Here is a 24,475-nt window from a genome sequence, read left to right on the forward strand (position 1 = left end):
GTGCCTCCCTCTCTGTACCAGGAAGAAGGGGGGATGACCTTATCTCTAGAAACTCTTATCAATGCCAAAGGCAAGGACTTAAATCTGCATTTGTTTATTGAGCTTGTCTGGTAACCTCCTGTAACTGACACACCCCCAACCCCAACATCCTCCTTTGTCTTTAGCTGGATATGATATTTAAGGTGGGGGCTTCAGCCATTTTGTCGAGTTGCTCAGCTTGCCTGAGCCTCTCCCATGTATACATGTTATAAAGCTTTGTTTAATTTTCTCCTGCTATTCTATCTCATGTGAATTTAATTCATTTTCCGGCTAAAAGAACCCACATAGGGTTGAGGAAATGTCTTCCTCCCCTATACTCCTTTACTGTTCACACAGAACACTTCATTTCTAACACTCCTGGTCACCAAATATATGTGGAGGTTTTTCCCCCACACCAAGCAATTCTCTGCTACACCAGCTGGTTGTCCTACAATTTAATTCAATTTTGACACTATGTACCTGGAAATAGTGTCAGATCCCACAGGGTAAGGGCTCAGTCCCACAAGGCTGTTCCCACTGCACTTCAGATGCCAACTGCAGGTTGTAGGTCCCCAGGTTACCTACAACTTCTTTGCAAGTTGGCTACAAATTAGAGGTTCCCATGACCTTCTCCTTGGATTGGATTAATTTGCTAGAGCAGCTCACAGAATTCAGGAAAACATTACATTTACCAGTTTATTAAAGGATATGATAAAGGATATAAATGAACAGCCAGGTGACGAGATAAATAGGACAAGGTCTGGGAGGGTCCCTAGTAAAGGAGCTTCTGTCCTTGTGGAGTTGGTGTTTCATCATCCTCCTAGTACGTGGATGTGTTCACTGACCTGGAGGTTCTCTGAACCCATACTATTGGGCTTTTATGGAGTGTTCCTCATGTAGGCATGATGTATTATTAATTCCATTTCCATCCCCTCTCCCCTTTCTGGAGGATGGGGGTGGGGCTGAAAATTCCAAGCTTCTAATCATGGCTTGTTCTTTCCAGTGACCAGCCCTCATCCAGGAGCCACTCAGGAACTCACCCAGAGTCATCTCATTAGAACAAAAGATACTCCTAATGCTCTTATCACTTTGGAATTTACCAGGGTTTTAGGGGCCCTGTGTCATGGACCAGGAACAGAGACTAATATATATATTTTCATATAGTAATACTATATTTAAAATTTTGAGGAACTGCCAAACTGTTTTCAAAGTGGCTGCAACATTTTACATTCCTACCAGCAATGCATGAGAGTTCCAATTTCTCCATATTTTTGACAATGCCTCTTATTGTCTGTCTGTTTAATAGTCATTCTAGTGGATGTGAAGTAGTATCTAATCATGGTTTTCATTTACATTTTCCTAATGGTTAATGATAATGAGCATCTTTTTCATGTGTTTATTGGCTTTTCATGTGTTTATTGGTTTATACATATATATCTTCTTTGGAGAAAAATATATTCAGATCCTTTGCCCATTTTTCAATTGGGTTATTTGTCTTTTTATTGCTTGGTTTTAAGAGTTCTGGGGGCCAGCCCCATGGCCGAGTGGTTAAGTTTGCGTGCTCTGCTTCAGCAGCCCAGGGTTTTGCTGGTTCGGATCCTGGGCACAGACATGGCACCACTCATCAAGCCATGCTGAGGCGACATCCCACATGCCACAGCTAAAGGGACCCACAACTAAAAATACACAACTATGTACCAGGGGGCTTTGGGAGAAAAAGGAAAAATAAAATAAAATAAAATCTTAAAAAAAAAAGAGTTCTATATATATTCTGGATGTAAAGCCCTTATCAGAAATACATTTTGCAAATATTGCCTTGGAATTCTCTCTCATTCTTGACTGACAGCTTAGCTGGGTATTGAATTATAGGTTGTAGCCATCTTCCTTTTTTTTTTAGATTTTATTTTTCCTTTTTCTCCCAAAGCCCCCTGGTGCATAGTTGTGTATTTTCAGTTGTGGGTCCTTCTAGTTGTGGCACGTGGGATGCTGCCCCAGCATGGCTTGACAAGCAGTGCCATGTCCACGCCCAAGATTCAAACCAGCAAAACCCTGGGCCACCGAAGCAGAGTGTGCAAACTTAACCACTTGGCCACGGGGCCAGCCCCTGTAGCCATCTCCTAAAGCAAGAATCAGAAAAGTTTCTCTGTAGAGGGCCAGATAATAAATATTTTTGGCTTTGAGAGCCATATAATCTCAGTCATAACCACTCAACTCTGCCACTATAGCACGAAAGCAGCCGTAAACAATACCTAAATAAATGCGCGTGACTGTATGCCTATAAAACTTTACTTACAAAAACAGGCAGGAGGCTTGATTTGGCCCATGGGCTGTGTTGCAGTCACTTTCCAAGATTTGGCATGTACATTGAGACTGATGATACCACACACTCATCAAAGGTTTACTACTCACATAATGAAGCCTTTGGGGAGAGTAGAGTGACTCCAAGCAGATCCAAAAATGGCTGGAGAGAGCAGGGAATGGAAGTTGCTTTGAGGTTTTTATGATGGTTAGGGTTCCCACATGCAGACAGAATTTGCATAGTTTGGATCTCCTACTGGCATCAATGCAGAGAATACCTGGGATTTCTTACTAGCTTGCTCAGATGTAGGGCAGAAGTGGAAAAGGAGAGTTTAGGCTTAAAAGATGTCAGCTGTCAAACATAAAAAAATTGAAACTATACAGGCTACAGTTTGCTGACCCTGTTTGAAAGCATTCTGAAGACATTTCATCATTTTCTGGCTTCTATTGTCTTGTTGGGAAATCTGTTATCAATTTAATTGTACTTCCTTTGTAGGAAGTCCTTTTTTTCTCTTGTTTATTATAGGATCTCCTTATTGCCTTTGATGTCCTGAAATTTCACTACAATGTGTCTATGTATGGATTTAGATTTCTTTATCCTGTTTGGGCTATGCTGAATCTAAGGATTTCTGAATCTAAGGATTCAGGCTTTTCAATAATTTTGGAAAACTGTCAGCTATTCTATCTTTGAACATACTCAGTTATTTTTATTCTTTTCCAGAATTCCTAATAGATGTAGATGAGACCTTCTAATTCCCACCTCTATGTCTCTTAAAATCTCTTTCATATTTTCAATCTCTACATCTTCATGCAGGAGCATTTGTTTTCAGGTTATCTAATATGGAAAATTATTTGAAACAGAAATCCTGTGCACCACAGTTGATTGGTGTAGGAAAGGGCATGCAACCTCAGCTAGGCCAATCAAAGGGTTTTCCTGAGAGTATTGAGTTGGAATTGAGGACAGAACTATTAGATGTGTTCTGACAGACTTTGTAGTCTGTTTTCACTGGCTTTTTAAGACCCAGCTGCACCCCTGCTGTTCCAGTGTTTATGTAAGATCTTTCAAATAATTTTCCCTTTTGCTTAAACTAGTTTGATTTGTGTCTTTTATGTGTGATGAAGAAAGTTCTAACAAATGCATAGGATTATTGCAAAATTTCCAAATATCATTTCAAAGAGGAAGTCAGGAACTGAAGACCAAGGACAATGGAAAAATTGGAGAGTTTTTTAAAACTTTGTGTACTTGTTATCTATTGCTGCATGACAAATCATCCCAAACTTATGGCTTAAATAGCAACAGTTTCTTATCTCACAGTTTCTGTGAGTCAGGCATTCAGGAGTAGCTTAGCTGAGTTGTTCTGGTTTAAGGTCTCTCCTGACATTATAATCAGATGTTGGCCACGGTTGTAGTCATCTGAAGGCTTGACTTGGGCTGGAGGAGCCACTTCCAAGATAACTCACTCACGCGACTGCTGAGAAGAAGCCTGAATTTCTCACTAGCTGTTGGTAGGAGCCCTCAGTTCCTCACCATGTGGGGCCTTTTGTAAGGCTGCTCAAGTATTCTCAAGACATGGCAGCTGGCTTACCTCGATGTGAGTGGTCTCAGAAAGACAGAGAGAGCAGAGAGGAAGCCACAAGCCCTTTTTATAACATAGACTAGGAAGTGACACATTGTCACTTCCACATTATTCTGTTTGTGAGAAGCAAGTCACTAAATCTAGCCCACTCTCAAGGGGAGGGGAATTAAGCTCCATCTCTTAAAGGGAGGAGTAGCAAAGAATTTTGGGCATATTTGAGGAACACTACACTTTGCCAATCCTCCATGGGTTGTAAAGGAAGCATTAGCACCACTGTTCCATGCAGACCACTATTCCACCTGAATTCACAACCTTTTTTCTTTCAAAGATCTTGATGTCAGCCTTTAGCACCTACTACTCCTCATGTCAGGAATTATACCCGTCTGTTGCCACTCATGAAACCTGCATCTTGGCCATGGCTAAGACTGGGAGGCCTGAGAAATTGTAACACTTCTTCTGGACCCCAAACCAACCTCAGATGGGTTACCCCAGACCTCATCACTGACCTACACATGGTGGCAGTAGATAGCATTGACACACTTCACACGAGTCCCTGTCCACATCAGTCAAGGCCTACCTGTTCATCAAGGAGATGCCCTGCCCCTATGGCTATCCAGCCACTTGATTTCTAACTACTGTCTCCAGACTATCTCCTGATTTTGGGAGGAACAGTTGAGGCATTCCAACTCTGTATTTACCCATTCTCTGCCTAATTCCCACTGATTGGTGACCACACATGAAGGGTCAACTGTATACTCAAGAACGTCTTCCTAATAACTCCCCTAGTCCTCTCATCTTGCTTCCTGCAAGTCTGCATCCAACTTATCACACTCCAACATTCCCAACAGGACAATTATGGCTTCTACATCTCCCTGTTTCTTTCACTCCTAGCCCCACTAAAACCCTGGCAGCCAGGCCACAGAAGAGAATCTATACCTTCTGTTGGTCCAGAAAGTAAAGTAACCAGAGCCAGGCCACGTGGGAGGCCATGAGCATAGAACACATCCAGCTCTCCTTCTAGCAAGAACCCCCATATCTCCCACCCATGAAAAGAACAATTATCCAGACTTGTTGAAAATGGAAGAGGTCCTTAACCCCACGGCCCTCTGATACCAGCTGTCCTCCCATGTGATTCTACTTCATTTTTCATTGCTCTACAATCATATGATTCAACAACGAAAGGGTTAGTTAGAGGATGGAGCGAGGAGCTGAAGGAGCTCTCTTCCCACCTAGTCTCATTCTACTTGTGAGGAGAAGTTGCAAGTAGGAGGGGATATTAGGCTCCTCCAATGACTCCTAGTACACAGACAGAACTGAAAGTGATACTTAGGTCTCTTTCCCCTCTGGGGGAGGAAGAATATTCCTTTACCTTCTAGGTTCTTCTGGCTGGTCTAAGAATTAAATTGACATGAGACAGAATAACAGGGGAAAATCAAACAAAGTTTAATAACACGTATACGTGGGAGAAACCCAGGAAAACTGAGTAACTTGCCAAAATAGCCAAAGGGACCACCTTAAATACCATCTACAGCTAAAGACGAAAGAGGATATTGGGGATAGTGGTTTAAGACTTCAAAGGGAAGAAAGACAATTCACACCGAGATGGAAAAGCAAATGTTTGGTAAACAAATGTTTGCCGTGCCTTGCAGAGACAAAAAAAAAGTGGGGGGCATGGAGAGGACTGATCAAATGGGTCTTCCTAGGTTCCTCCCTGACTACCCCACCTAGTTCATATAATACTATAGTTATCTATGGTGATAGCTCCTTCCTGGAACAGGCCTTCTATCTTAAATTCTTTTAGGCAGTTAGGGGGAAGGTCAAAATTTCTTCCTGAGTCTTTTGTTCTTAGAAATAATCAAGCCAAAGAGACACATTTTGGGGTGGCACATTCTGATCCCCCATAAGCCATGCCACCCTTTACTCTTCCTCTAGACAGAGGTGGAACAGGAAAGATATGATGGAAAGCTGTAGTGAAAAAACCAAAAGTTTTGTCCTCAGTAACTATTCAATTTACTGACCCTATTTTCTGGGGCAACCCAAACCAACCTATCGCAGGCAGTGTCCTAGGAGTTACAGGAAGTGTGCAGTGTCCAAGAAAACATACAGACATTATAATCAGTCACTCTCAATTAAATAGCCCTGTTACATTTTTAATTTAGTGTTTGTAATCTTTTGAAATGAAGCTACTAGTGTAATGGCTTCTCATGTTCCCCCACTAGGCTGCAGGCTATATCCATAGTAGGTACTTGAGTGTCTTGGTGTTGGGAAAGGCAGCTACGCCTTCAAAGACAGGGCACAGATTTATGGCCAGAAAAGGGGTGAAAATTCCACCAGGACAATGTGCTTTCTGTCACCTAGCCACAGCTGATTCTCAGTTTTACATTCTTATCTTTTTCCTCTGGTCACATTCTAGACCCCCATTCCCATCCCCAAACTTATTTATTTTGCATCTCAAAATACGAGGACAAAAATTAAGGGGATCTTTCCCCCTTCTTCTTACAGGCAGAAAGCAGATGCATTTTAAATTTGAAAATAAGCAAACTACGAAAAAAACCCTTCAGCATGTGGCTTTTGCATGCAGCAGAGAATCAGGGTAAAGGAAGGATCCTGTACTCTGGCTTCCCAACCTTGGCTCACATTGGAAGCAGCTGGGGAGTTAAAGAACTAGGAATACCTGGGTCCCACTCACAAAGGTTTGGATTTAATTGGTATGGGGTGTGGACTTTTTAAACTGTCCAAGAGATTATAGTGTGCAGCAAGCTTAAGAGCCTGTGATTTACATTCACCGTTGTTTACTACTCAAAGCCTAGTAGAGGAACACAGCACCAGAACACCTGGGAGTTTGTCAGAACTATGCTTTGGCCCCTCCCCAGACCTCCTGAATTAGAATCGGCAGTTTAACCCCAAGTGATTGGTATTCATATGCTCATCAAAGTTGGAGAAGCTCTGCCTAGGGCTCATACCAAGCAAATGGGTCCAATCTGCAAGGAGGTAAAGCATACAGGAAATAGAGCTCACAAGAATTGGCCTCCCACCAGAGGAGGGAAGAAACCTCCTTGTGACAGGCTCTGTGCCATGGCTCTCAGAGAAATCAAGTAGCATTGGCAGGGGTGAGCTGAGCTTCAAGAAGCCATGCAGGACTTCAGAACAGAGCTGCTCTCCCGGTGGCTACTCCTGCAGCTTTGCAAATGCTGGTGGGGCTGGTCTGGTGGATCTGTTCCCCCATGCCAATCTGGGTGCTGTCCATGTTAGCTGCCTGTCATGTTGAAAACCATCTGGTGAGCACACCCCAAACACAGAGAACCTGCTCATGCTCCTCTATGAGGCGAAAATGTGATTCCCAAACAGATAAAACTCAAAACTCTTTCCTCTTTCCCCCATAGCCCCCAGTAGTCAAGTTACCTAAGAACAGTATTTCAAAAGGAAAGCAATGGAGAAATTAGGCATTGATGCCGTTTTCCTTTCTGGGTATGTTGGATATTTTCCAGTTGCTCCTCCATATTCACTCTTGGTCCTTCTCAACCTTGCCCTGAGACTTGGGAGGCTGACCTCGGACCTCCAATGTGGGCTGAAGAACAGAATCTCCAGCTTCCAGTTGGGTTGGGCCAGTGGCAGACCCTGGCAGGAGATCAGAAAGAGAGTCGGGTCCGGTACTTATTCCCCAGCTCCCTCTGTCCTAGACCATGGGTTGGCTGTGTCCCTCCACTGAAGGCCACAGATGGCTTCTGTCGGGTAGCCTGCTCCTAGGAGTGGTAATAACTTCCAAACATTGCTAGCCCTGGGATTCTGTACCATCCCATGTCATATTTCCTTAACTCTTACACCTTTTACAAATCACCCCTTGAACTATCCTCAGTTATCCTGTTGGAAGGTGCCATTGGTTTCTCTTCCACCTCATCACCATCTCTCTGGTGCCAGGATCCATTCTCAGTTTCCATCCTTGGTGACTGGGCCATTGAATAGGCACGTGGGGTGATTCAGATGAGTGGAGCAGAGCCTCAGGGCACAGACGGGCATCTCTCCTACTGAAAGATCAGTTGGCAACATGCTGAGGCCTGCTACTAGGAAGCCTATACCAGAGGGCAACTGTCGCCCATACATGTATTCCTAACAGAAAAACTTAGCTTTGGCCCACACCTAACGTCTTCCTTTGAGATGTTTTTCAGCTGAGCTGGGCTTCCGCCTCAGAGAAATCATAGCTACAAACTACAAACTGCTCTAAACCAGCTCTAACCTGACCACAGGAGCAGTCCCTGTGACGAGGGACTTGGAGGTGACCTGAAGTTGCCTCTGCTTCATCACCATACGCAAACCTCCCCTCCTGCAAACCTTGCTAGGCACATTTGGTGTGGTGCTCAAGGATTATGCATGCACCAACTGGCCTTTGAAGTCTCCACCCCTTCCCACCCCCCCCCCCCGCCCCCCAGGGAACCGTGGTGACGCCACGACCCTTACCCTTTAAAAGTTCCCCATTTCCCTGTCTTTGGGGAGAAGGTGTTTTAGAGAATGGGCTCTCCCTTCTCCATTCCTTGATTTCCTTGATCAACAAATAAAGTTTCTGCTCTGCTATTCTGAATGCAGTCTCATTTTTTTGGCAAGAGTGACTCTGGGCAAAAGGACCCACTTGTAGGTCACCTGTCCCTTAGGGCTCAGCCCCTTGGCACAGCAGCCTGCAGCATGCACTCCAATGGCAGCAGATGGTCTTCATGCCATTGACCCCACATCACCCAGGTTCTCTGGTGCTCTTGAAATGATGCAGGGTCGGTGAGCCGAGGAGTCGAAAGAAAGATTTCTTAGACTCTCAAGATCTGGCAGTAGTGCTCTTTTATTTAGAGAATAGTGTGGAATAGCATGGGGACAGGACCCATGGGCAGTCAGAGCTTCTGCTGCTGCCGCTTCTGCTGCCCCCGCTGGCATGGGGACAGAGCCCCTGGGCAGTCAGAGCCGCTGCTGCTGCCCCCGCTGGCATGGGGACAGGACCCATGGGCAGGCAGAGCTGGTGTGTGGGGACAGGACCCACGGGCAGTCAGAGCTCCTGCTGCTGCCCCAAGTTGAGGGTTAGGGCTAAATTTAAGGCATAGGTATATGATTCATCTCTTTACAAGACAAAGGAAAGAACATGAAAAAAGTTAAAATGGTATCAGTGCAGGTGGGGTCTGGTCATTGGGTGATCCCATGACTTTTAGACAAGAATCAAATCGGATTAAGTAAAGGTTAGAAAGGTTAGATGCCACCACCCTAAATCAGTTACATGAGATTGCCAGACAGCAACCAACTTAAGTTCTTGCCTTCCCCATTAAGAGCTTCTAGGGACAAGGTCATCTCTCCTCTTCTTCCTGGTACAGAGAGGGAGGCATCTTTTACAGATAGAGATTTACCTTACAAATGTAAATGTGTCCCAACAAGGGCAAGTTCCATTCCCCAGAGCCTCTTTCCCTGTCCCAGTTTATCAAAAGCAATCAGCCCAAAACAATCCTGATGCCAAAGAGACATATCCTGGGGTGGCCAATTTCAGGTCCCTACAAGGTCATCCCCCCTTCCTTCACAAACGTAAATGTCTCAAAAGAGCAAGCAAAATTCCAGTCCTCGGAGCCTGCTTCTCATCTACAGTTTTAAAAGTAACCAGCCTAAAAATCCTCATCATAAAATATTTTAAAATTAAGCAGCCTAAAAATCCTCATCAGATAGAAGACATTTGCTCCTACAGAGGCTGGGCAGTCTCTTGATGTTGCTTCAGCTTGTTTTCTTCTTCTTTTTTTTTTTTTGAGGAAGATTATACCTGAGCTAACATCTGCCAATCCTCCTCTTTTTGCTGAGGAAGACTGGCCCTGAGCTAACATCCATGCCCACCTTCCTCTATTTTTATATGTGGGATGCCTGCCACAGCACGGCTTGCCAAGCAGTGCGTAGGTCCACACCAAGGATCCAAACTGGCGAACCCTGGTTGCTGAAGCAGAATGTGCAAATTTAACTGCTCTGCCACTGGGCTGGCCCCTCAGCTGTTCTTTAAATGGCCTCTCCACCTCCAAACCTTCTTCTTTAGGATTCCACATATTGGCAAATAGCCCCATTGTTCACCCACGTGGAAGCAAAATAACCAAGAACCATTCTAGAGAGAGAGATAAGGTGAGTTTTATTTCAACTAGGGTGAGGATTATAATCCAGGAAGACAGTTTCCACAAAGGAAGAAAGCATTGCAGACAAGCAAGATTTTCAGTACAGTCTTCACTCTTGCTGTTTTTATTTTTATTTTTATTTTTTTTAGGGGGGTGGGTGAGGAAGATTGGCCCTGAGTTAACATCTGTGCCAATCTTCCTCCATTCTTTATGTGGTACGCTGCTACAGTGTGGCTTGTTGAGCAGCATGTAGGTCAGCTCCCGGCATCCGGGCCTGGGAACCCAGGGCCACCAAAGTGGAGCGCAAACTTAACCACTACGCTGCCAGGCCGGCCCCACTTCTACGTTTTTATTTTTATTTTATTTTATTTTTGTGGAAGATTAACCCTGAGTTAACTGCTGCCACTCTTCCTCTTTTTGCTGAGGAAGACTGGCCCTCAGCTAACATTTGTGCCCATCTTCCTCCACTTTATATGCGGGACGCCTACCACAGCATGGCTTGCCAAGTGGTGCCATGCCTGCACCTGGGATCTGAACCAGCCAACCCCAGGCCGCCAAAGTGGAAGGTGTGAACTTAACCATTGTGCTATCGGGCCAGCCCTTTCCCCTTTTTGAGAACAAAGAACATACACTAAACATACCCTGGGTACACATTCATCAAAGTTTCAAAGAGGTATTCAGTTGCAAATGAGCAGGTCAATAAGACCCTGATGTTCGGAAAGGAACTAACATGCGCAGCAATGATTGAGCTTAGGAGGGGAAGTATGCATTCTTAAGAGAGTGCATTCTTTACTTTAATGGCTAAAGCAGATGTACAATGTATGTTTGATAGGCTATAAATCAGGCTTCTTTAGTTCAAGCTGAATCAGTTTTGTAACTTGGATAGTTACCCCATGTACCCCATATGCGACAATCTCATCACCCACTAGGGTGAGCCTGCTTAGAACTCACCCATAAGAGAAAACAGCTGGAGGCTGTGGGAAGGTAATGTTTGCTGTGGCTGTGGCTGGGAATAAGCATGTACCCCCTGGTTGTGGTGGTGATCCGGGAAGAGGTTAGCCGGAAAACTACCCTCCCTTAGGATCTGGTTTCCCAACTTGAAGGAGGCCCCAGGGAGTAATGAGTGGCCCTTTAACAGCTCTGCCAACCAGAACCGGTCAGTTAGATCTTGCTGGTCCCTATTTTGACCCCGAGCTTTGGATCCTTTTCTCGCCTGGAGGGAGGGCAGCCCTGCACACACATCAACAGGGATGTGGGAAAACGCCAAGACTGATAGAGCTCTGGGGCTCGAATGGGCCTCGGAGAACGGAGGACAGACGTCCACAGGCCAGGCGGCGGGCTTGGGGACGAGCCCCTCGGCTGGGCTCGGAGGCCAGCCAGCGCGACCCTGGGCCGGGAGAAGCCGAGACGGTGGCCCTCCCAGTTTCCTAGAGAGGCCGCCGAGGCCCGGGGCGGCGGCGCGCGTGCGCGACGGGCCAGCGGGAGCCGGGCGCGGGGCGTGCGGTGCGGCGGGCAGGCGGAGTCTCGGGCGGCCCCGGGAGTCGGTGAGCGGCCGGGTGGCGCAGGCGGGGCGGGGCGGGGCGGCGGGGGCTGCTGTGCGCCCGCGGGGTTCCCGGGGCGCGGTGGGGTGCTCGGCTGTGGCCGGCGGGCGGCGGTGGGGCCCGGGCTGGAGGCCGCGGCCGGGGCGGTGGTCTGGCCGGGGATCCGGTCCCCGCCGTGCTGAGGGCTCAGCTGGAGGAGCTTCGGCGCCCGGGGCGGGGAGGGAGGGATTTCTGTGCGTTATCGCTTCTCCCGATTATGCAAACAAAGCGCGCTCATTACGGCCCATTAGATGACGCGGAGAGAGTAAGGAAAGTAAAAGTAACCGCAGTCCGCAAGTGTGTTCTCCTGGAGGCTTCCTGACATTTTCCAGTTTGTGTATAAGTATGCAAGCTCGCATACATGTGTAAGTTTTTATTACGAAATGGGATCATACTATTGCTCTTAAAAAACTTTTTTTAGTTTTGTGGGAATATATACATAGCATTTACCGTATGACACATAAAAGTTTACCATTTTAACGTGTATATGTAATTCAGTGGTATTAAGTACATTCCTAGTATTGCTTTTGAAAGTTATATCTTCAGCTTGCGGAATGCATTTGTTCATATATTGGTTAAAATTAGTGCTAGCATTATGACACCATCAAGACGTTTTTGCAAGTATGATTAAAAGAAAAATATTTTGTTTGCAGTTTATTTCCCATAGTACACAATAGTTGAAGCTGTAAATGTTCAAGTGATGTTTGTGCAGAAAAAATAGCAAAATCTTTATTAGAGCGATTGTCTGTCTTCAGAATGAAAGAGTAGTATATAAAATGCAGCGTTTCTTTTTTAAAGATTTTATTTTTCCTTTTTCTCCCAAACCTCCCCCCCCCCCCGTACATAGTTGTGTATTTTTAGTTGTGGGTCCTTCTAGTGTGGCATGTGGGACGCCGCCCAAGCATAGCATGGCCCTATGAGCGGTGCCATGTCCACTCCCAGGACTGGAACCGGGAAACCCTGGGCCCCCAAAGCCGGACGTGTTAACTTAACCGCTCGGCCTCCGGCTGACCCTAAAATGCAGTTTTTAAGCACAAGGTTCAGCTCTAACCTAAAACCACTGTACTGGCTTCTCACTTACTTTGGCCTAAGAAATCAGAGAATGGTCTCCTCCTTAGTTAAAAGTGGGGCCAGGAAAGAACACCATCCTGTTTCAAGCTGTTTGCCGTTCAGAACTGAAAACTCACTAATACTAGGTCAGTTACTTTGCAAGGAAATGTCAGCAAGTGTTTCTAGCCATATTTTGATTGAGGATATCAGGGAACTTCCGTTGTTTATACACGTGTATATCTGTGTGCATAATCAAGGACTGACAAATGAGGCTCTTACATGTTGATGCTAAAGAGAGGCAGACAAATTTTGATTAAAAAAGTAATCCTTACTGTTGTGAAAAGATGGGAATGTTTTGAAGACAAACTTCAGCATGTACTTATAAGGGATACTGACAAAACATGAAAAATGTTTAGTAACTATGCCATTTAGTTTTCTGTGGTTCCTGGTATCCAAGAAGTATTAGCGCATAAGCACTCCATGATGTCAAAGAGTTGCCTCAGAGTAAAAATACATAAAAGTATACCAGACATAACTTACATTATCTTGCAATCTTCAGTACAGATCTTCCTCGACTTACAATGAGGTTACATCCTGAAAAACCCATCGTGAGTTGAAAATATACATCGAAAATCCATTTACTACACCTAACCTCCCAAACATCATAGCTTAGCCTAGCCTACCTTAATGCATGCTCAGAACACTTACATTAGCCTACAGTTGGGCAGAATCATCCAACACAAAGCCGAATTTATAGTCAAGTGTTGAATATCTCATGTAGTTTATTGAATACTGTCCTGAAAGTGGAAAATCAGAAGGGTCAGATGGGTACAGAATGGTCGTAAGTATCTGTTGTTTAGCGTGGCTGACTGGCTGCAGCTTGCTGCTCACCCGGCATCAGGAGAGAGTAGTGGACTGCCTATCGCTAGCCCAGGAGAGATCAAAATTCAGTGTTCTAGGTATGTTTTCTACTGAATGCGTATCACTTTTCACCATCGTAAAATCAAAAATCATATGTCAAACTATTGTGGGGACCTGGAATTGGCCACGCCAAGATATGTCTCTTTGGCATCAGGATTATTTGAGGCTGATTGCTTTTGATAAACTGGGACAGGGAAGGAGGCTCTGAGGAATGGAACTTGCCCTTTGTTAGGACGCGTTTACATTTGTAAGGTAAATCTCTATCTGTAAAAGGTGCCTCCCTCTCTGTACCAGGAAGAAGAAAGGCCATGACCTACTCTCCAAAAACTCTTAATCAATACCAAAGGCAAGGACTTAAAATCTGCATTTTATTGTGCTAGTCTGGTAACCTCCTGTAACTGACTTCCCTCCCCCTCCCAATGTTGGCATCTCCTTAAGGATTAAGCATCTTTCCTTAGGCTAGGAACCGATTGCTGCTGCGCTCACCTGTGACCGCCCAGCTCCAGACATAGACTTGCCTTCTGCTACGCCCACCGAGATAGCAGACCATTACCTGCTGTGTCCATCAAGCACTGTGCCGACAGGGCAATCTTGTGACTATTGTGGGAGGGACATTTCAATCACATGTGAAACAACCCGTTTGGGGGCTATATAACCACTCTGTGCACCCCACTTCTTTGGTGCCCTTTCTTCCTTCGGGAAGAAAGGCCCCGGGCCATGGTTCCTCATAAAGCTTTGTTTAATTTTCTCTTGCTATTCTGTCTCATGTGAATTTAATTCGTTCTCCAGCCAGTCGAACCCACATTTGGGGAGAGGAAATGTCCTCCTCCCCTACACTATCAACTCGGACCATCAGTATTTTTATATCAGAAACACTGTGAAAGAGCTCCCTCAGGTGAACCCCTATGTGCTCTACAAGGCTGAATTTTTGAGCTTATACTTTTCCTTCCCTGATCACCCTCCTCCTTGTTTTCTTATACTGTCTGGCACCTGTCTCTGTCTAACATACCATATATTTTCTTTTTTTTTTTTGAGGTAGCCCTGAGCTAACATCTGCTGCCAGTCCTCCTCTTTGCTGAGGAAGACTGGCCCTGAGTTAACATCAGTGCCCATCTTCCTCTCCATTATACGTGGGACACCTACCACAGCATGGCTTGCCAAGCGGTGCCATGTCCCCACCCGGGATCTGAACCGGCGAACCCTGGGCCGCCAAAGCAGAACGTGCACAGTTAACCACTGCGCCACTGGGCCGGCCCCTGAGCTTATTTCTTAATTGATCTATTGGTATGAGGATTACACTAACATTTTAAAAATGTTGAAGGACTGGAAGCAGTCTTTGTGTAGTGACAATTGTCTTAGAAACTTGTTTGCTTATTATCAGTGTATAGAATAAACCTTATGTCCCCTGACACTGGTAGGGAAAACAGGAGAGTAAGAGACTACTTAACGAGGATTTAAAAAGGAAAACAAGGGGCCGGCCTGGTGGCGCAGCATTAAGTTTGCACATTCCACCTTGGTGGCCGAGGGTTCGCTGGCTCGGATCCCGGGTGCGGACCTGTGCACCACTTATCAAGTCATGCTGTGGCAGGCATCCCACTTATGAAAAATAGGGGAAGATGGGTACGGATCTTAGCTCAGGGCCAATCTTCCGCAAAAAAAAAAATAAAAATAAAGACAGCTTTCTAAGAAGGAAAGCAAACAAAATTACCCTGCATGTGAGATGAAGCAGCAAAATGAGAAAAAGAAGAAAACGTCCCTGAAAAATGCCCAGGTGATTGCTTGGGACTTTCCTTCTCTTTTCAAATCCATTCTCATTGTGGGAATGACCTGGGTTGGGGTATGGGGGAGGCTCTAGAGAAGAGGCCTGATCCAGCTTGGGTTGCTCCTCAGGCCTGGGGGCTCACGTTTGTGGTATCATCTTAACAAGTTGGTGGATGGAGGTTTTCTTCAGTCCTCAAAAGCTGTGTGGGGGGCCGGCCCCATGGCTGAGTGGTTAAGTTCACGTGCTTCGGCGGCCCAGGGTTTGGATCCTGGGCGCAGACATGGCACCGCTCATTAGGCCATGTTGAGGCGGCGTCCCACATGCCACAACTGGAAGGACCCACAGCTAAAATATACAACTATGTGCTGGGGGGATTTGGGGAGAAAAAAAGCAGCAAAAAGAAAAAAGATTGGCAACAGTTGTTAGCTCAGGTGCCAATCTTTAAAAAAAAAAAAGTTAGCTAGGCTTGGGAGGAACCTGAGGCACCTGGATACCTGATGTAGTGGGGCGCTTTCAGCTCTCCGTTCCCCATCACTTTCCCTTGCTCTGGGTCTTTCACTCAGAGCCTGAAGGCCCAGGAGGTCTTCAGCTTTGTCCATGTTCATGGTCGCAGAGGCTGGGCTCACCCTTTCTTTGATGGAAGGCCTGGCGTCTATGGGCGTGCTCACAGGCTGTCGCCCTCGTTTTCCTGCCTGTCGGTCTTCTCACCACCTCTTTACAAATGGCTCAGTGGCCCCTGGATGTTTCTGCAGCAGCTGCTTCAGAACAGGCCAGCTTGGAGGCTTCTTTCTGGTGCTCATTTCACTGTGGGTCTCAATTTCCTGAGATAGGTCGATGCTGTTTATCTTCCCCACTGGGTGCATTTCTTTGAAATATTTCTCCCTGGCCTCCAGTTCATTCTCTTTAGGCTCCCTGCCAGATTTCTCCTCACCCTGAGCGGTTTTCCAGTTCTTTTCATACTTCAGTTTTCCTTCTGTCTCCCATCCATTCTGCGGGTTTGTCTGTGAAAGGCTGTCTCCCTCGCTGACTTTCTGCTTCGTCCTGAGCAGTTTCCTTCTTCCGGTTTGAGCTGCTGGAGCTCAGCAGGGCTGGAGCCTGCCCCTCCTGCTCCTGAAGCACCCTTTCCTCTTCAGGTGTCTTTTGTCGTTGTGTCTCTAAGTCTCTTTTCATAGGCCTTCAGTGATTTGCTTTATCACTTCTCTCGTTTTCCTTTGCTTTTGTTTTCTCTGAATGTTTCTTCTTACCTGTCCCCCTGTTTTCACAGCATGGCTTCCTTTGTCTGCCCGAACTAGGGCAGCCTGCTCACATGCGTGATCCCTAATGTAGTTCTTCGCTTGACTCTCCGTGCCTTGGAGCAGGGCTGTAGTTTCTCCCTTTTAGCTGGGTGATGGCGTGCTTCCTTCTTCCCGTCTCAGTGTACGGTCCTCTCGTTTTTGTCAGTCCTAGCAGCACTTGCTGAGTCCGGATGTTTGTAGCGAATGTAGGAGATGATGGCTTCTGGGTGAAGGTAGTGATTTCTTTAAATTTGCTTACATGGTGGGAGTTGGAGGGTGCCTCGGTTTCAGGGGAAGACGACCATCGTCTGTGACTCGGTGTGTGGAGTCATGGGCCACTTTGCAAAAAGTACTAAGACCTGCTGTCCATAATATTTTCACATATGGTCTAAGGTAGGGGTCCAACTTCATTCTTTTGTACATCTGGTTGTCCCAGCACCAGTTGTTGAAAAGTCTATTCTTTCCCCTTTGAGTGGTCTTGGGACCTTCATCAAAAGTAAGTTGACTAGAGATGTATGGGGTTTGGTTCTGGACTCTTAGTCTGTGTCATTGATTTATGTCTATCGTTATGCCAGCACCACATTGTCTTGGTGATTGCTGCTTTGTAAAGTAAGTTTAGAAATTGGGAATTGTAAGTCTTCCTTCTTATTTTTATTTTTCAAATTTCATTTGGCTGTGCTGGAAATCTTGAGTTTCCATATGAATTTTATTATCAGTTTGTCAATTTTTACAAAGAAGCTAGCTGGGCTTCTGATAGGGATTGTGTTGAATCTGAAGATCAATTTGGCGAATATCTGTTAGATGTGAGTTTCAAGAAAGGAGAGAGGGAATAAGAGGTTTTGATGGATGTCTGGAATCATTGACAGAACTTGGGGACAAAGAAAAGGAAGACAGTCCGAACATGTATTTTTGACACTGAATTTATGGTTATGTGCAACACCAGGTGAAGTGTCCAGCAGATGACTGGAAGCTTGTGATGGAAGTGCGGAAGAGAGCAGAGCAATGAGAGTCGATGAGACCTCTGACAGAGAAGGGAAGCTCTGAGGCCTGAGCACCTGGAATGTCCATAATGAGAGGGCAGAGGAAGGAAGAAAAACCAGGGAAAGAGGGCCCAGAGATGTGGGGTAAATCAGGCTAGGCTTGTGCTAGGGAAGCCATGGGAGAGAATGTCGTCAGAAGTATGGCTTCCTTCAGAGAGGTTCAAGACAGTGAGGACTGAGGGGGCCAGTCCTCAGTGTGACCCGAGTCCTTCTACCATACCCCTCCTGGAAAATGCACAGCACACGTAGGATAAAGCCTTTCTGGAAAGGGCATGAGACTCTGTGTGTGGAGTTGCCTGGGCTCTCTTGAGTCCACTGGGTGGGATACAGACCTTGCTGGAGCCAAGGGCATGGCTTGTCCCACTCATAGCTTTCTTTCCTCCCTCAGCTCAACAGGCTTCCCCAGTGCCTGCCGTTCCCCAAGCAGGGAACTTAGGAGACCAAGCAGCAGCAAGTGTGCTTCAGATGGTCGGGCCCCAGGTGAGCTTAGTCCTTTCCGTCTTTCCTGAGTTCCCCGGTCTGTGGCCCCGGATAGCTAGAGCTCAGCCCCGGGCTCTGGGCCATTCTGAGATGTTCCTGTGGCTTCCCTGCCTGATTGCTTCCCCTGGAGCTGGTCCCGCCTGCTGAGTTCATGGACTCTGTCTTGCCCTGGTCTTGTCCTTTTAGATGCGTCATCCCAGCCTCTGTCCCTCTGCCCCCACTTTCCCCACCAGGACCCTCACCCGGTGCTCTCAGTAGCCTTCAGGCTGGGAATATCCTGAGCGATAGAAGCTTGTCGTTCCAGGGGTCTGCAGCGTACGAGTTCCTGTGCGTGGACTATACTCAGAAGAAGTGGAGAGGTCCAGCAGTCAGTCAGAGAGCCCTGTACCAGAAGGTCATGCCGGAAAATCACTGCAGCGCGGCCTCCCTGGGTAATGCTTCTGCTCCCCGGTAACTTAGAGTCTGCAGTCTTTGCATTTTCTTTGCTGTATTCTTTTTCTTTGTTAACTTTTATTGTGAAAAATGGCAAACAGACAAAGTAGAGAGAACAGTATCCTGAATCTTTCTGCACCATCACCCAGCTTTAACAGTTATCAGCATTCTCTTTCTTCATTATTAATTGACCCAGGGTGGTTTAGTTAGTTTGTAGTTGTAAGGAATAGAGAGCTACTCAGGTTATTGTAGTTAATGAGCTGTGTTACTTATAATAAGGCTAAAGAAATGGAAACCCTGAACAAATGGAACCCTGACCGCCTGGCCCAGAAACAGGGCCTTGTGGAGACTGAGCCTTGACCCAGGGCAGCTCAGCAGCCTCAGCAGCAACAGCTGATGACATTTAGGCTAGTGTTGCACCGGGAATGTGACGCAGCTGCTCCCTGCATATCTGTCTTCTTCTCCCACTGCTCCCCATTCTCTTCACTCTGAATCTTTTGCCCCTCACAGCTCCTTCTTAATTATGTTCTCTGTTCCCTCATACTTTCTGCTTGCTGTGGCTCCCAGTAGTTTAGCTTCTCTTCATACATCATTTCAGCTTGAGCTCCTACTTGTAATTTCCTTCATTTTGCCCTACTTCCAGTTCAGAATTTACTTCGAGAGGGACTCCAAGGGTGGGTCAACCATTAAATCTCATCTCTGTTTGGGCAGAACTTTGGCCCAGGCCACAGCAGAGGCTGATGACTAATCTACAGGAAAGCTACAGTTCGGTCTAGTGCTTGGCCCTGTCCAGTCACCTGTCATCCATCATGGGATGAGCTGGGTTGCTTGGCATAAAGTGTGGTTGCTTCAGCTTCCCCTTCAGGAAAGACGAGCAGGGCAGCTTCCTGGAAGGGGCCTGTTGTCAGGGCAGTTTCTGTGATTGACAGGTCCAGGACAGTAGCGTATTCTGGAGAGGGTGGGCTTAGGAGTCAGGGACCCACACATCCACAACTTGAACGTACTGAAGTAGTAGAATGATGTTTGTAGCCCTGATTAAGATGTGATTGAAAGCAACCAACATTTTGTGTTCAGCTATGACCATGATTGCTCTCTTTTTCAAGCTTTTGTATTTAAAAATTCCAGAACTGAAAAGTAAATATTCAACTATTGAGTTTCCATAGACTACTGATAATTCTTTTTCTCAGTAGGACAAGAAATGAGTAAAAGTTGTTTTCTTCTTTCTTTTGGCAGCAGGTGAGAACAGAATGGAGAGTTCAGAGTTGCCTGCAAAGCAGGAAATTTCTAAAGGGTTGGAGTCATCTGATAGATTATCAGGAGGACTCTGTGGGGTGGTTCCTGGAGGACCAGAAGCTGGAGATGCCTGTGAAGATGCTTTAGAGAAGCTAGAAGGGCAACCCTCAGATGAGGAAGGGAGCCAACTCGAAAGTGATTTCCTGGAAATAACATATGAGAATAAAAATAAATCTACTGAAGATGGGTGTGATATATATAAGGAACTTGGGGAACATCCAAATCTGTCTTCCCATCCTGCAGAACATCAAGGAGTCCTGAAAGGACAGAAATTCTATCGATGTGGTGAATGTGGCAAAACTTTTAATTGGAGTTCACACCTCATTGGGCATCAGAGAATCCACACTGGAGAGAAACCCTATGAGTGTAACGAGTGTGGAAAGACATTCAGGCAGACCTCTCAGCTCATAGTTCATCTCAGAACCCACACGGGGGAAAAGCCCTATGAGTGCAGCGTGTGTGGAAAGACCTATCGACACAGCTCCCATCTCATTCAACACCAGAGACTCCATAATGGGGAGAAACCTTATAAATGTAATGAATGTGAAAAAGCCTTCAATGAGAGCTCCAAACTGTTTGACCACCAAAGAACCCACACTGGGGAGAAACCATATGAATGCCATGAGTGTGGAGCAGCCTTCAGTCGGAGTAAAAATCTTATCCGACACCAGGTACTTCACACTGGTAAGAAACCCTACAAGTGTAATGAGTGTGGGAAAGCTTTCTGTTCTAATAGAAATCTCATTGATCATCAGAGAATCCACAGTGGGGAGAAGCCTTATGAGTGTAATCAATGTGGCAAGGCCTTCAGTCGGAGTAAATGTCTTATTCGACATCAGAGCCTCCACACTGGGGAAAAACCATACAAATGTAGTGACTGTGGGAAAGCTTTCAGTCAAATCTCTCAGCTTGCTGACCATGAGCGAATGCATACTGGAGAAAAACCTTTTGAATGTAATGAGTGTGGGAAAGCATTCAGTCTGAGTAAGTGTCTTATTCGACATCAGAGACTTCACACAGGTGAAAAGCCCTATAAATGCAATGAATGTGGAAAATCCTTCAATCAAAACTCATACCTCATTATACACCAGAGAATTCACACTGGTGAGAAACCTTATGAATGTACTGAGTGTGGGAAGGTCTTCAGCCATAATTCCAGCCTTATGGTACATCAGAGAACCCATACTGGGGAGAAACCATATAAATGCAGTGAGTGTGGGAAAGCCTTCAGTGACAGCTCACAGCTTACTGTGCACCAGAGAGTTCACACTGGAGAGAAACCCTATGAATGTATTGAGTGTGGAAAAGCCTTCAGTCAGCGTTCCACTTTCAATCACCACCAGCGAACTCACACTGGAGAGAAGCAGGCAGGTGGGGCTCGGTCAGTTTCTTAAAGCATAAATCTCCAAGACAGCAAGGAACTTTGAGTTAAGCTTTCTTTATAAGAAGGCTACTCACCCTGGTGTCCTCTTAGAACCACTAATTGAAGTGGGGCATTCCCTAAATGCTTCCTGCTGGGTCATAAAGGTAGGAGAGTGGCAGTAACAGTGCACTCCTTCCTCAGTAATGGGGAAGTGAGGACCACGCATTTCATGTACTTGTAGATTTCCTTCTTTCTTTATATCTCTTTTTTAAAAGTTTGAATTCTGTGTCATTTCTTAGTTATTCATCCCATAATCAGACTGTGTGCTTCTCAAGGACAGAGATTATATCTTCCTTTTTCTATTCCAGTTAATCCGTTTCCCCAGTTACATAAAGTCGTTATCTGAAACGGATTCCTTTTCTGACTCTTGGGTCTGGCCTTTTTGAAACTTCTGTTCCAATCTAGACCCTCATCACTTGTTCCCTACCTAGAAACCGTTTCTTCTTCCTGTTTGCTAATCTGTGTCCCTCAGAACCTGTAAGATCCAGTTCATCTCTCAAAGACATTTTTCTTCAGATGCTTCTTCCTTCCTCCTAAACTTCTGTTGATATGACCTCAGTGCTTCAAATTAGCCTGTGCTACAATTTGCAGTTACTAAATTGCCTTGTAAATTATTCTCAACTTAATGCATATGTGTATACTTTCATACCAATTTAATGTAGGCTCTTTGTGGTTGGGTATTGTATCTGTTTCTTTTGGCATATAGATAATTCTCTGCATCTACTAGTTGTTGAAGAAGTTTTTAAAACTCACTTCTCCAACGCAACCATTCTTCAAGTGAGGATGAACTCCCCTCCCACCACCCAACCTAAAATTTCTAACGATGGATATCATCGGATATCACATACAAAGGCCTCATTCATATCATCTACGTGTATCCCTGGAGTCTTACTGCTGTTACTTCTGCCTCAGAGAGCTAATGGGTTTGTGTTTGAGTGCGTGTGTGTGTGTGTGTGTGTGTATGTATGTATGTATGTATGTACCCAGGTATTGGAGTTGGCAGTCATGTTCCACTGATAGGTACTTTGCCCTGCACACTGATTCTAGTTCTGAACTAGCCGAGTCCACCCTATGCCTAAGTAAACAAGTTAAGAACAGCATCAAAATTTACTGTGAAGATTTGACTTTCGTGGCTGTGGCAAAGATGATTGAAAGTTCCAGTTAGAAGCATTCTTGGATGGTTGGAATTCACAGCGATGAGGTTTGTGGCAAGATAGTAGAGTCAAATTAATCTTATTTCCTTACCAATTTCTAGGTTAGAGGTGTACCCTTAATTTTTGTAATTACCTTTTGGGCCATCTTTCATTCATCAAAGGCAGAAGAAACAGGAAATCTTTTCAGAGGATTTCCACTCCTTAACAGTCACATATTGGACATAAGCTTGAACAACTCTTTATTTTCTCCCTTGCAGTAGGGCCCCACTGCTGGGGCACCTCTGCCTCTGGTGTCAACCTCCTTCCTCTTAGCAATATGAGGAGCGGCAGTGTGGCACAGGTGGAGGAGGAGGTGGGGGCGATGTCAGGTGTGTAACCTGGAGGGGAGAGATTTTTGTGAGCTGTGATTTGTGTCTTAGAGGCAATGGAGAAGAAAGGAAAGAGAGTCCAGGCTGAAGAAAATAAGAATTAGATGTGATTCTGGGAGAGGCCTCTCAGACATTGTTAGAATGTTTTTTGGGGGCCTAAAAAATTTCTGAACCAAGGACAGGGGACTGGAAATTTGTCATTTGTGAATGTGTTTTCAATTAAATTTCTGTTACAGCTATGTTTTTGGTGTTTATTTCCATTTTCCTTTACAAAATATGCAGATAGGACTTCCTTTTTTAAGTGTTTTACTTTGGGAGTTCTCAGATCCCAGGGAAGAACCCAGCCCCCATTATGAGCACCTGTGTCCATCCCTCCACCCTGATTGGACATTACTGCTCATGTCATCAGTAGAACCCCCTGCCTGTTGGATGCTATAGTTTTATCTTCGGGTTCTTGTCTGCTCATCCCCTGCCACACTAAGTCTCTGGAGTGGGTGATCCAGTGCTATTCATGACTGTTACACACCACCAGCTGTCTGGTGGGTGCTCAGTAGAAATGAACGTCTTCACTTCCTGGAAAAGCACTCAGGCTCTTGGATGGAGGAAAAAGGGCTACATTGGAAAGCCACACCTCAATTTCTATTGCTAGTATTGGAAATAATTATTGGTTTTTAAAAACTTTATCTGGATCCAATTACCTTGCTAAATTATTTTTAGTTTTCATTTCCTAACTTTTGTAGGTATACAAAAATAATTAGTATTCTCTTAATTTCTAATTTGTATGTCACTTATGTCATGCATTAGCAAGAATATAAAAAGAAAATAGCAGATAACAGGCATTCCATGTCTTGTTCCTAAAGTTTTTAGCACTTCACAGTTTTTTTATGATGTTCACCTCATTCTTAGTTTCTGATAAATATTCTATTGTGTTTAGAAGTTTCCTTTTATCTCTATTTTTAGAAGAAGCAGTATGGTATCTAAGTGGTTAAGTGCACAGATTTTGTGCCTAGCACTCTAAGTTCAAATCCTCACTCCACCACCTTCTTAGGTGTGTGATGCTGGGCAGTCACTGAGCTTGTGTCTCAGTTCTTCCATCTGTGAAATGGTTCTACCTCATAGGGCTGTGAGGATAAAATTAGTTAATATAAGTGTAAGGCACTTAAAATAGTGCTTGATGCATAGTACACATTATAGCAATTATTATTATACTTAGAGTTTCTATTAGAAATGGATGCTAAGTTCTATCTAATTTTTTAAAAGTCTGTTGGTGTAATTTACAGGTCATATTCTGTATTTTTTTTTTTTTGTAATTCATTTTATTGACAAGTTTTCAAATAATTGAAATTTCTTGACATTCCTGGAATAAAGTCCATTTGTTCATGGTGATTTCTTTTTTCTGCTTACAGAACTAGATTCAATTTGCTTTGCAAAATGAATTTGGAACTTTTCTTTCTGTTTTATTACTCTGGAAAAGTTTGCATAATGTGAGAATTATTCTTTGAAGGCTAAATATATCTAGGCCTGATCCTTTTTTGGGAGGGAGGGGACTGGGAGGGACATATCTGTAGCAGCTGTCTTAGTTTGGGGCTACTATCACAAAACACCATAGACTCGGGGGCTTTAACAACAGATATTTATTCCTCACGGTTTTGGAGGCTGGGAAGTCCAAGATCAAGTTGCCGGCATGAC

The 24,475-nt window shown here is 45.1% G+C and overlaps 1 protein-coding gene across 2 annotated transcripts; it reads left to right on the forward strand.

Moving 5' to 3' along the window:
- The first annotated feature begins 11,464 nt into the window (after nucleotides 1–11,464).
- Nucleotides 11,465–24,172, forward strand: LOC100066176 (zinc finger protein with KRAB and SCAN domains 7). Of its 2 annotated transcripts, none has more exons than XM_023620609.2 (4): nucleotides 11,465–11,553; nucleotides 18,025–18,116; nucleotides 18,421–18,547; nucleotides 19,782–24,172. In XM_023620609.2, exons 2-4 carry the CDS (start codon nucleotides 18,102–18,104, stop codon nucleotides 21,233–21,235), a joined length of 1,596 nt encoding a protein of 531 aa, XP_023476377.2. In that variant the 5' UTR covers nucleotides 11,465–11,553; nucleotides 18,025–18,101; the 3' UTR covers nucleotides 21,236–24,172. The 2 variants fall into 2 exon arrangements, with proteins under 2 accessions (XP_023476377.2, XP_070093977.1); XM_070237876.1 differs by having other exon boundaries at nucleotides 19,785–24,172.
- Nucleotides 24,173–24,475: the final 303 nt, after the last annotated feature.

The sequence above is a fragment of the Equus caballus genome, chromosome 16 (genome assembly GCF_041296265.1).
Source record: "Equus caballus isolate H_3958 breed thoroughbred chromosome 16, TB-T2T, whole genome shotgun sequence".
Classification (NCBI taxonomy): Eukaryota; Metazoa; Chordata; class Mammalia; order Perissodactyla; family Equidae; genus Equus; species Equus caballus.

Excerpts from the sequence above, each read along its gene's own strand:
- LOC100066176 (XM_023620609.2), top strand. Across the intron at positions 18,548-19,781 it reads CTGCAGCGCGGCCTCCCTGG|CAGGTGAGAACAGAATGGAG; the intron begins GTAATGCTTCTG and ends TTCTTTTGGCAG.